The sequence below is a fragment of the Symphalangus syndactylus genome, chromosome 10, assembly GCF_028878055.3.
Source record: "Symphalangus syndactylus isolate Jambi chromosome 10, NHGRI_mSymSyn1-v2.1_pri, whole genome shotgun sequence".
Classification (NCBI taxonomy): domain Eukaryota; kingdom Metazoa; phylum Chordata; class Mammalia; order Primates; family Hylobatidae; genus Symphalangus; species Symphalangus syndactylus.
In genome coordinates this window covers 132,260,765-132,274,653 of record NC_072432.2, presented here as the reverse complement: position 1 = coordinate 132,274,653, position 13,889 = coordinate 132,260,765, and the positions used below count along the sequence as shown (strand labels likewise).

The window sequence follows — 13,889 nt, the reverse complement described above, 5'->3', positions numbered from 1 at the left end:
GTGATGATGAGGAAAAATGGGATGAGAATTGCTAGATAAGTTGCTGCATACTAGCTGGCAGAGGTTGTGGTGACTTACTATACTATATTGGGAATAGCCCCAGGCTGGTGCGGCACTGCATGCAGAGTTACTCTGGGCCTATGGTTTCTGGTATGGTAGGGGTGAATTAGAGGCAGACATTTAACTTCCCCACCATTCTGGGACCATTTGTGAGAGGCTCACTTCTGTCTCATCACACAGGAACCACTGGGAGTGCTGGTAGGGCTAAGCCATCTGGGGTCAGTTGGAGATGAAAAATAGCGGTGGGGCTCACAGTGATCAGCACATGATTCTTCGGCGTTGCTCTTCATTCTGGCCAATGGAGGTGCCACGCCACAGAGACTAGCTAACAGCATCATGCTGCAGGAAACACGATACAGATTCCAAACATACAAAAATACTGCCTAGCCAGGAAGACAACCTACAATCCTACTCCATCAGAAACAATCCAGAACCCAGCCAGTATCCCCACCTGATGTTAGAGTCCAGCCAGTGGTCTCACTAGACCACGGAGCACAGCCAGCTATACCATTTGACCTCAGAGTACGGGAAGCAACCAAGCCCAACTAGAGAACCCAACACCAAGGTCTGCCTGTCCACGGTTGTAACCAATGGCATCCAGAATCCCAGGTTACAGTAAAAGTAAAGGTCTGTTACCAGAAAAGAACACCTGCAAAAGCTAGAAGACGTGAACATCTCCTCAAATGCACAGGGACACAAGGATTACGAAAAATTAGGAAAATATGACATCACAGAAAGAAACTAATAAAGCTCCTGCAGTGTACCCAGAAGAAAGGAGATTTATGAAATGACTGACAAAGAATTCAAAATAATCCTCTTCTGGGAGATGTTGGTCAAAGAATGGATATTTAAAGATAGATAGGAAGAATACATTCAGGAGTTCTATTGTACCACTTCGTAACTACATTTAATGATGATAAATTGTATTCTTGAAAAATGTTAAGAGAGTGGATGTTAAGCATTTTCACCATAAAAATGGTAAGTATGTGAGGCAATGCATTTGTTAGCTAGATTTAACCATTCTATAATGGATATAGTCTTCAAAACATCATGTTGTGCATGGTAAAGGCAGACAATTTTATATGTCAATTTAAAAAATAAATGAATTTGAAATAAAAGAAAAAACAACCTTTCTCTACTCACATAGTCATGAATCTGTTCCTTTTTTTTATCTTCCAGAGCTTTATTGTTTAACTTTCAAATATAGAGCTATAATCTATTTATATTTTATCTTTCAAATAGCATCAAGTCAGAGTAGAGTTTCTTTTATCAAAAAGCCCATCTGCTAACCAGTGCACTACAGTGTCGCCTTTGTAAAACCTTTAGTGCATGCCTATACGTTTTTTTGTTTCTGAACTCTCTGGTCTATTGGTCTATTTGTCTACCTCTGCACCTGTCTCTGTCTTAATTACTAAGTGTTTATAATGTCTTGATATAAACTATAATATGTCCCTCAACTTTGTCGTTCTTCAAAATTATTATGGCTTTGTAAAAGTGTAAGTATAAAAATTGTGTTTTACACTTCCTTGAATTTATCTCCTCCCACAATTTTATCCTATGCCTTGCCTCAGCCACTCATTCCTATGTTTCACACTCTAGCCCTTGTCAACAGATCTTTATCAATAACTGCCACCCCTCCATCATCTTAGTAACTGCATCTCACAGACTGATCATCTGCATTTTTTCCTGATTACTCCTCTAGCACCTCAACTCCAACAATCCATGAACCAGCCAGCACATCTAACTCATGGTTCCAACCACATTTTCACTGTACCTAACTTCCTTACTAACTTCTCTCTTTCACTCATCAGTTCAAATTCCTTTACATACACCCTGAATTTCTTTGCCATCTTTTCAGTTCATAATGACTTCACAAAAATATGATACATTGGTCTTCAAAATGCTGAGGTAGGAAGATGTTAGGACAAAGATTGTATACCTAGCCCAATTAAAAAGTGTTTTCATTGAAGGGGGTAGGGCCAAGATGGCTGATTAGAGGCAGCTACAGTCCCCAGCTCTCATGGAAGGAATGAAAACGGCAAGCAAATTCTACACTTTCAACTGAAGTATCCAGGTTCTTACACTGGGACTGACTAGGCAGACGGCTTGACCCACGGAGAGGAAGGAAAAGCAGGGTGAGGTGATGGCCCACCCAGGAGTGGCATGGAGCCAGGGAAGCCCCCATCCCCAGCGAAGGGAAGTGATGAGTGATTGTGCAGCCCCACCTTGAAAACCGTGCTTTTCCCATGGCTCTTTGCAACCCATGGATCAGGAGATCCCCTCATGAGCCCATGTCACCAGGGCCTTGGGTCCAAAGCATAGAGAGTGTGGAGACTCAGGGAAGCAGCCATTTGGGCACACATGGACACCCAGGAGTTTTGAATACCCTAGCCCCAGGAATTCCTGCCAGGTGGGAGATCCATTCATGCATTCCCGTAGGAAGGGGGCTGAATCCAGGGAGCCAAGTGTGTCGTTTTGCAGGCCCCACTTCCACAGCACCGCGCAAGTTAAGACCCACTGGCTTGGAATTCGAGCCAGCCAGTAGCAGCAGGCTGAAGACTGACTGAAACGGACTAAGTTCCTTGGGGAAGGAGTGGCCACATCTCTCTAGAATGGAGTTGGCCATTCTAGCCTGCTGTCTCTGGAGACTCCAGGTAGTCCAGACCAGAACTCTGATCTCTCCCTGGGATGGAGCTTCCAGGGGGAAAGGATGGCCATAGTCTCTGTGGTTCAGCTGACTATGCCTTTCCAGCCTGCTGGCTCTAGAGACTCTGGGTGGTCTAGACGAGGAGGGCTCCCCCAAACACAGCACATCTGCTCTGTGAAGGGACAGCCAGACTGCTTCTTTAAGCGGGTCCCTGATCCCATTCCTCCTGACTGGGTGAGACCTCCTACAGACATCACCTATAGGAGTATATGGGCTAGTATAAGGTCAGTGCCCTGCTGGCATGGAGCTCACAGAGGAAGAAGCAGGTTGCCATCTTTGCTGTTTCCTAGCCTTCACTGGTGATACCTCCAGGTGTGGGAGAGACTGAGGCAACTAGGGTCTGGAGTGAACCCCCAGCAAACTGCAGCAGTCCTATGAAAGAGTGGCCTGACTGTTAAAAGGAAAAACAAACAGAAAGCAACAACAACAACAACAACAACAACAAAAAAGGCCCCACAAAAACCCCATTCAAAGGTCAGCAACCTCAAAGATCAAAGGTAGATAGCCCACAAAGATGAGAAAAATCAATGCCAAAACACTGAAAACTCAAAAAGCCAGAATGTCTCTGCTCCTCCAGATGACCCCAATATCTCCCAGCAAGGGCACAGAACTGGGCTGAGGCAGAGATGGCTGAAATGACAGAAGTAGTCTTCAGAAGGTGGGTAATAACAAACTTTGTTGAGCTAAAGGAGAATGTTCTAACCCGATGCAAAGAAGCTAACAATCATAATAAAACAATACAGGAGCAGATAACCAGAATAGCCAGTTTATAAAGGATCATAACTGACCTGATGAAGGTGAAAAACACAACGCAAGAAATTCACAATGGAATCACAAGTATCAATAGCAGAACAGACCAAGAGGAGGAAAACATATCAGAGCTTGAAGGCTGTCTTTCTGCAATAAGACATTCAGGCAAGAACAGAGAAAAAAGAAGGAAAACGAATTAACAAAACCTCTGAGAAATATGGGATTATATTAAAAGACTGAACCTACAACTGATTAAGGTACCTGAAACAGACGGGGAGAACAGAACCAAGTTGGAAAACATACTTCAGGATATCATCCAGAACTTCCTCAACCTAGCAAGACAGACCAACATTCAAATTCAGGAAATCCAGAGAACCCCAGTAAGATACTCCATAAGAAGTTCAGCCCCAAGACACCCAATCATCAGATTCTCCAAGGTCAAACTGAAAGTAAAAAAAAAAAAATGTTAAGGCAGTCAGATGGAAAGGCCAGGTCACCTACAAAAGGAAGCCCATCAAAATAACAGCAGACTTTTCAGTGGAAACCTTGCAAGCCAGAAGAGATTGGGGGCCAATATTCAATATTCTTATAGAAAAGAATTTTCAACCCAGAATTTCATATTCAGCCAAACTAAGCTTCATAAGCAAAAGAGAAATAAGATCCTTTTCAGACAAGCAAATGCTGAGGGAAAACATCACTACCAGGCCTGCCTTACAAGAGCTCCTGAAGGAAGCACTAAATATGGAAACGAAAAACAATTATCAGCCACTACCAAAACACATTGAAGTACACAGATCAGTAACACTATGAAGCAACCACATAAAAAAGTCTGCAAAATAACCAGCTAGAATCATGATGATAGGATCAAATTCACACAGAACAATATTAACTTTAAATGTAAATAGGCTGAATGTAAACAGGCTAAATGCCCAAATTAAAAGACACAAATGACAAGACGAATAAAGAGTCAAAACCCATTGGTATACTGCCTTCGAGATACCCATCTCTCATGCAAAGACACATAGGCTCAAAATAAAGGGATGGCTGGGAGCAATCACCCAAGCCTGTAATTCCAGCACTTTGGGAGGCCAATGAGGGCAGATCACTTGAGGTCAAGAGTTCAAGACCAGCCTGGCCAACATGGTGAAATCCTGTCTCTACTAAAAATACAAAAAATTAGCCAAGCATGGTGATGTGTGCCTGTAATCCCAGCTACTTGGGAGGCTGAGGCAAGAAAATCTCTTGAACCTGGGACGCAGAGGTTGCAGTGAGCTGAGATCATACCATGGCACTCCGGCCTGGGCAACAGAGTGAGACTCCTGTCTCCAAAAAAAAAAGGAGGAAATGAAGAAAAATTTACCAAGCAAATGAAAAACAGAAAAGAGTTGGAGTTGCAATCCTAGTTTCTTACAAAACAGACTTCAAACCAACAAAGATCAAAAAAGACAAAGAAGGGCATTACATAATGGTAAAGGGTTCAATTCAATAAGAAGAGCTAACTATCCTAAATATATAAGCACCTGATACAGGAGTACCCAGATTCATAAAGCAGGTTCTTGGAGACCTACAAAGAGACTTAGACTCCCACACAATAATAGTGGGAGACTTTAACACCCCACTGACAATATTAGACAAATCATTGAGACAGAAAATTAACAAAGATATATAGGACTTGAACTCAGCTCTGGATCAAGTGTACCTGATAGATATCTACAGAAATCTCCACCCAAAATCAAGAGAATATACATTCTTCTCATCACCACATGGTACTTACTCTAAAATCAATCACATAATCAAAAGTAAAACACTCCTCTGCAAATGCAAAAGAACTGTAATCATAACAGTCTCTCAAACCACAGCACAATCAAATTAGAACTCAAAATTCAGAAACTCACTTAAAACCACACAACTACATAGACATTAAACAACATGCTCCTGAAGGACTCCTGGGTAAATAATGAAATTAAGGCAGATATCAAGAAGTTCTTTGAAACTAATGAGAACAAAGAGACAATGTACCAAAATCTATGGGATGCAGGTAAAGCCATGTTAAGAAAGAATTCATAGGATTAAATGGCCACATCAAAAAGCTAGAAATATCTCAAATCAACAACCTAATATGCCAACTAAAAGAACAAAAGAACCAAGAGCAACTGAACCCCAAAGCTAGCAGAAGACAAGAAATAACCAAGATCAGAGCAGAACTGAAGGAGATAGAGACACACAAAAAAACCTTCAAAAAATCAATGAATCCAGGAGCTGCTTTTTTGGAAAAATTAATATAATAGATAAACCACTAGCTAGACTAGTAAAGAAGAAAATAGAGAAGAATCAAATAGATACAATCAGAAATGATAAGGGGGATATCACCACTGACCCCACAGAAATACAAACATCAGAGAATACTGTAAACACCTCTATGCATATAAACTAGAAAATCTAGAAGAAATGGATAAATACCTGGACACATAACACCCTCCCAAGACTGAACCAGGAAGAAATTGAATCCCTGAATAAACAAATAATGAGTTCTGAAATGGAGGCAGAACTAATGAATAGCCTACCAACCAAAAAGAGCCCAGGACCAGATGAATTTACAGTTAACATTCTACCAGAGGTAGAAAGAAGAGTTGGTACCATTTTTACTGAAACTATTCCAAACAATTGAAAAGAAGGGACTCCTCCCTGATTCATTTTATGAACCCAGCATCATCCTGATACCAAAACCTGGCAGAGATACAGCAAAAAAAGAAAACTTCAGGCCAATATCTCTGATGAACATCGATGCAAAAATCCTCAATAAAATACTGGCAAACTGAATCCAGCTGCACATCAAAAAGCTTATCCACTATGATCAAGTTGGCTTCGTCCCTGGGATGCAAGGTTGGTCCAACACACACAAATCAATAAATGTGATTCATCACATAAACAGAACTAAAGACAAAAACCACATGATTATCTCAATAGATGCAGAAAAATCCTTTGAAAAAATTTTCATGTTAAAATCCCTCAGTAAACTAGGTAGAAAGAATGAACATACCTCAAAATAATAAGAACCATCTATGGAAAACCCAAAGCCAATGTCATAGTGAATGGGCAAAAGCTGGAAGCATTCCCCTTATAAACTGGCACAAGACAAGGATGCCCTCTCTCACCATTCCTATTCAACATAGTATTGGAAGTTCTGGCCAGGACAATAAGGCAAAATTTAAAAAAAGGGAATTCAAATAGAAAGAGAGGAAGTCAAATTGTCTTTGTTTGCAGATGACATGATCCTATACCTAGAAAACCTCATCCTCTCAGCCCAAAAGCTCCTTAAGCTAATATGCAACTTCAGCAATGTCTCAGGATACAAAATCAATGTGCAAAAATAACTAGCATTCCTATACCAACAACAGAAAAGCAGAGAGTGAAATCATGAATGAACTCCCACTCACAGTTGCTACAAAGAGAATAAAATACCTAGGAATACAGCTAACAAGGGAAGTGAAGGACCTCTTCAAGGAGTACTACAAATCACAGCTCAAGAAAATTAGGGAGGACACAAACAATTGAAAAATATTCCATGTTCATAAATAGAAAGAATATCATGAAAATGGCTATACTGCCCAAAGCAATTTATAGATTGATTCAATGCTATTTCCATTAAACTACCATTGACATTCTTCACAGAATTAGAAAAAAAACTATTTAAAAAATCATATGAAACCAAAAAAGAGTTCAAACAGCCACAACCATCCTAAGAAAAATGAACAAAGCTGGAAGCATCACGCTAGCCAACTTCAAACTATACTACAAGGCTACAGTAACCAAAACAGCGTGGTACTGGTACAAGAACAGACACATAGACCAATAGAACAGAATAGAGAACTCAGAAATAAGACCACACACCTACAACCATCTGATCTTCAACAAACCTGACAAAAACAAGCAATGGGGAAGGGATTCCCTATTTAATAAATGGACCTGGGAGAACTGGCTAGCCATATGCAGAAAATTGAAACTGGACTCCTTCCTTACACCTTATACAAAAACTAAGTTGATTGGGCATGGTGGCTCACGCCTGTAACCTCAACACTTTGGGAGGCCAGGGCAGGTGCATCACATGAGGACAGGAGTTCGAGACCAGCCTGACCAACACAGTGAAACCTTGTCTCTATTAAAAATACAAAAATTAGCCAGGTGTGGCAGTACACATCTGTAATCCCAGCTACTGGCAAGTCTGAAGCAAGAGAATCGCTTGACCCTTGGAGGCAGAGGTTGCAGTGAGCCTAGATTGTGCCACTGCACTCCAGCCTGGGCTACAGAGTGAGACCCTGTTTCAAAAAAAAAAAAATTAACCCAATATGGATTAAAAACTGAAATGTAAAACCCAAAACTATCAAAACCTTTGAAGAAAATCTAGGCAATGTCATTCAGGACAGAGGCATGGGAAAAGATTTCATGACAAAAATGCCAAAAGCAATGATAATAAAAGCAAAAATTGACAAATGGGATCTAATTAAACTGAAGAGCTTCTGCAGAGCAAAAGAAACTATCATCTCAGTGAACAGACAACCTACAGAATGGGAGAAAATTTTTGCAATCTATCCATCTGATAAAGGTCTAATCTACAGAGTCTACAAGGAACTTAAACATATTTACAAGAAAAAGAAATTAGAAAGTGGACAAAGGACATGAACAGACACTTCTCAAAAGAAGACATTCATGTGGGCAAAAAACATGAAAAAAAAATTCAACAGCACTGATCATTAAAGAAATGCAAATTAAAACCACAGTGAGATATCATCTCACGCCAGACAGAATGGCGATTATTAAAAAGTCAAAAAACAACAGATGCTGGCAAAGTTATGGAGAAATAGGAATATGTTTGTTTTGTTTCGTTTGTTTGTTTGTTTGTTTGTTTTTGAGACAGAGTCTCGCTCTTGTTGCCCAGACTGGAGTGCAGTGGCACGATCTCGGCTCACTGCAACCTCTGCCTCCCGGGTTCAAGCAATTCTCCTGCCTCAGCCTCCTGAGTAGCTGGGATTACAGGTGCCTGCCACCACGCCCGGCTAATTTTTGTATTGTTAGTAGCGACAAGGTTTCACCATGTTGGTCAGGCTGGTCTCAAACTCCTGACCTCGTGATCCGCCCGCCTCGGCCTCCCAGAATGCTGGGATTGTAGGCGTGAGCCACCGCGGCCAGCCTGGAACATGTTTATACTGTTGGTGGGAATGTAAATTAGTTCAGCCACTGTGGAAGACACTGTGGCAATTCCTCAAAGACCTAGAGGCAGAAACACCATTTAGCCCAGCAATCCCATTACTGGGTATATACTCAAAGGAATATAAATCATTTTATTATAAAGACACATGCACCTGTATGTTCATTGCAGCACTAGTCACAATAGCAAAGACATGGAATCAACCCAAATGCCCATCAATAATAGACTGGATGAAGAAAATGTGATACATATACAAACGTGATACATATACACCATGGAATACTATGTATGCAGTCGAAAAAAGGAACGACTTTGCAGGGACATGGTTGGAACTGGAAGCCATTATCCTCAGCAAACTAACACAGGAACAGAAAACTAAACACTGCATGTTCTCACTTATAAGTGAGAGCTGAACAATAAGAACACATGGACACAGGGAGGGGAGCAACACACACTGGGGCCTGTCAGGGGGGCCGGGGAAGGGAGAGCACCAGGATAAACAGCTAATGTATGTGGGGCTTAATACTTAGGTGATGGGTTGATAGGTGCAGAAAACCACCATGGCACACATTTACCTATGTAACAAACCTACAATCCTGCATATGTACCCCAGAACTTAAACGCTGAAGAAAAAAAGTGCTTTCATTGATAAAATAGCTTAATGTTTGCGATTCATACACACTGTGTTAAAAAAAAAAAATCAAGAGTTATTCCAGAAAAGTAGTAAAAGATTCTAAGAAAAGGAAGATGGGATTTCATTTTCTGTGGCAGTTGGTTTCACCCATAACAAGTAAAAGAAGTTAGAAAAAAATTCAGGGCCGGGCGCGGTGGCTCACGCTTGTAATCCCAGCACTTTGGGAGGCCGAGGCGGGCGGATCACAAGGTCAGGAGATTGAGACCAAGGTGAAACCCCGTCTCTACTAAAAATACAAAAAATTAGCCGGGCGTGGTGGCGGACGCCTGTAGTCCCAGCTACTCGGAGAGGCTGAGGCAGGAGAATGGCGTGAACCCGGGAGGCGGAGCTTGCAGTGAGCGGAGATCGCACCACTGTACTCCAGCCTGGGTGAAAGAGCGAGACTCCGTCTCAAAAAAAAAAAAAAAAAAAAAAAAAAAAAAAAAAAAAGAAAAAAATTCAGTGCTCCATTAGATTCTGATGCCTAAAATATCCTCCTTTGACCATCAAAGCTTTACTGTCATAAGAAATATTTATTTCTTTATTCAATAGTTAATATTATTTATATATTTATAATACTATAAAATGCTGTTTATTTAATTCTTACATCAATCTCTAGACAAAGTGCAAAAGCCCTACAGAATTAGTTATAAATTATCTAAATCTTGACAATGGGTATAAGAAACATACAACTACATTACACCTCTTACTGTTCACAGCAAGCAAACAGTGGACATTGTTTAACATATATATAGATATTACATAAAATTAAAAATAAGAACCAATATTTAAATATATATATTTAAACATAAGCAACAAGTAGAGAGAGTGGACTCAACATATCAAATATAATATTACCAATATTGTCTACAGTTTATAAATTAAAATAGAGGTAAGGGCATATATATTTTTAAGTAAATAAATTTAACCAACAGAAGAACTTAAATGGAAATTATTAAATTCTTAAATAGGACTAAATGAAGGGGTAGACAGTTTTACTATCATTTTTTGCTTTGTATATCTATAGCTTAAACAATTTACCATGTGCATTCATTATTTCAGTAATAAAAAAAGTTTAAGTATTAGCAATAAAAATAGGTGCTGCAAAATCACATTTTGCAAAAAAATATAGAGAGAAAAAGAGCTACAGTAACAGATAAACAGAGAAACACACGAAGTAGAAGATATACATGCAGGTGATGTGTAATGATCAAATCAGGGTAACTGGGCTATCCATAACCTCAAACATATACCATTTATTCGTTTTGAGAACAATCCAAATCTTGTCCTCTAGCTATTTTGAAATATACTATAAATTATTGTTAATTATAGTCACCCTATTGTGCTACCGAATACTAGAACTGGCCAGGCTTGGTGGCTCATGCCTGTAATCCCAGCACCCTGGGAGGCAGGCAGCACCAAGGCAGGCAGATCACTTTAGGCCAGGAGTTCGAGACTGTCATGGCCAACATGTTGAAAACCCTTCTTTACTAAAAATACAAAAAAGTTAGCTGGTTGTTGTGGGTCACCTCTGTAATCTCAGCTACTCGGGAGACTGAGACATGAGAATCACTTGAACCCTGGAGGCTGAGGTTGCAACGAGCCAAGATCGGGCTGCTGCACTCCAGCCTGGCACAAAAGCAAGACTCTGTCAAAATATATATATATATATATATATATATATATACTAGAACTTATTCCTTCTACTTAACTGTAATTTTGTACCCATTACTCAACTTCTCTTCATCTCCTCTTCCCCCTACCCTTCCCAACCTCTGGTAACCACCATTCTGCTCACTGCCTTTACATACAACTATTATGTGTCAATAAAAAAATGAATAAAAGTTTCTAAAAACATGTTCTAAAAATTTTTTTATTTAAAACTCTTTTAAGAAAACAAGAAGATACATATATCAATCAAAATGTTAATAGTGGTTATCTCCACCTGGTGGCAAAATGCAAAATTATATGAATTTTCTTATATGTTCCTATATATATACTTAACAAATTTGACATCATTAACATAAATTACTTTGTAAGTTAAAAAAATAGTACTTAAACTTGTTTTCTTAGAAATGAGTAGGGTGAGAAAATGGCACAAAAAGATGCATCAACTTTTCAATAATGCATTTATTTTTACCCATTATATATATAAAATCACATTTATCCATATTATAAATGCTTAAAATACACATAAAAGTTTATTTTACTGTCTTTCAGAGTTCTGAAACATCTTACGGAATCCTTAATCTGGTTTTTGTTTTGATTTTGAATCTATTTTATCTATAAGAATATTTCTCCAATTTTATGTCTGCAAGCAAAAATCTATTTTAGGTTATAGAAATTTTATTGCAGATAATTTTTCACAATGCATTATTCTATATATCAAGAACAGCATGTGTATTTATGATATTTTTATTCCAACTCCCAAACATAATTAATTGCAACAAGATATTGATCTACAAAATAGTCTTCCTTCTACACACTTAAAAATTTTAACAGGTAATGGAAAAAAATGCAATCTGTAAATGTAAACATGCACATAAATTGTACAAAACATATACTATCATGTTAAATAATTTTTAAACGTGTTAATTAAAAAAAATAAGATTAAATAGTTACATACCCATGCAACTCCTGCAGAATAACGAGTAGTACACATTGTTCCAGGAAACACTGCTCCCAAATAATCAGGATAATCTGTATAACTAAATAAATAAATTTACACTTATAATTGATTTTAACAGACAATTTAAAAATGAGAATTCCTGCTAATAATTTAAGTCTGCAGTTCATAAAATCCAAATCTGAAGCAAATTGAGGTATGATCTTTCCATATGTCCTTAATTGTTTCAAATTTGGACTATTCTTTAATATGACATATTAGTATTAATTAGATTAAACACTCTTGATATCTGAAACATATCCAGTGGATCAAAGTTTTTAATGCCTTTAGTGTTCTCATCACATCTGGCTATGTTTACCAAAGGCTTTGCTCCAATATTCTGATAAAAAATACTTTGTTGAGTGACAGTGACAAATTGTTTCAATGTATAGATTAAAATACGTTGCTCCCAGGTAGTAAAGTTCAACAGTTTCCAATAGGAGTGCTTTATTGTTTCACACCCAAACATTATTATTTCAGCCTTGAGTAAGGGGCCATTTAAACTGTCATATAATAATAGCACCATTCTCAGAACTTTACATTAACTAATCCATTTAATACTCAAAACAAACTAGTGAAGTAGATATTATTTTTGTCCCCATTAAGCAAATCAAGTATCAGATGGGAAGTATAAGTAACTCTCTCAAGGTAGCATGATTAATACATCCTACTGAAGGATCTGAACTTAGGCAGTCTGAATCCGAGCCATATTCTCAACTACTAAGGTATAGATGCTCCAAGCATTTACTGCCTTATTTAGAGCCCCCACCAAAACGAATAAGCCAGGATGTGAGTAAAGAAGCCTAAGAAGCTTGGTATTCAATTCTCAATTTGAAATGCCCCTTCTGTCTCAATTGCACTTCACTTCACAATCGCACTGCCTCTCCACTACTTTTATTCTGTCTCTCTGATATTGTTTATACCTAACCCTTCCAGTATTTGTTTCCAAGTATTTGTTCCTAATGCCCAACATTGGTTTTATGTTCCAACGTCTAAGTATTATTTACTCTCTTTCTCCCTCCCACAGATACTTTAATAAGCCCTTTTTTTCACAACTTAGACTTCCCCTAAAATTCTATGCATACTCCTGACAAGCACAGTAATATATTTTTTACTTCACAATGACACCTTTTGACGTGACCACTCCACATCAAATCAGTTGTCAAGATCTACCACCTTGCTGTGTCAGTGTTTCTTTCCTTTCCCTCCTTCAAAGGTTCAGCTCCAGTTCTAACTATGAATTCCATACTCTATAAAAGGTAATAATATTAATCCTAAAGAAAAATCTAACAGACAAAATTTGGGGGTGGGAGAGACCTTCTATACTATACAGGAAACCCAAAAGTAAGAAGAAAACATTAACAAATTTGGCTGTATGAAATGTAAAAGTTTTCATGTAGTGTTGGGAGCTGAAAGCCTGAGGGTCATGACCAACTCAGCATTCCTATATGATTAAACAGCAAACTGTTTATCATGAATGCAGAATGTGGGCAAACTCACATCTGTGCCTGCCACCGGAAGGTATGCTGAGGGCACTCACTCCCTGGTGCCATGCTCCCTGAGGGTATCTACTGGAACATCTGGAGCCTACTGTTCAAAGAATGCAGTCATGCAGGCCTGCACTAAGTCAAGCGGCTGACCACAACCACCCCCTTCTCCCTATCTCCTTTACTCAATAAATATGAAGGGCTGTAGAAGCTCAGGGCCCCTGTTCACTAAAAGCAAGGAGCCTCCGACCCCTTCTTGCAAATATACTGTTTTCTCTTTGTCTTTATTCCTGCGTTCGTCCTCATTTGTTCAGTCCAGCAAGGTCTGCCGCAATGTAGCA

The 13,889-nt window shown here is 38.9% G+C and overlaps 1 protein-coding gene across 4 annotated transcripts in view; it reads right to left on the bottom strand.

The window, feature by feature from the left end:
* The window catches only part of ADAM32 (ADAM metallopeptidase domain 32), a 175,835-nt gene that overhangs the window by 108,082 nt on the left and 53,864 nt on the right, over positions 1-13,889 (bottom strand). For all 4 annotated transcript variants that reach the window (XR_008660572.2, XM_055296031.2, XM_055296032.2 and 1 more), the window contains one exon: positions 12,023-12,104. Coding sequence is in view for 3 of the 4 variants with exons in the window: in XM_055296031.2 (XP_055152006.2) it covers positions 12,023-12,104 (82 nt within the window). In the remaining variant the exon portion in view is untranslated. The remainder of the gene's footprint in view (positions 1-12,022; positions 12,105-13,889) is intronic.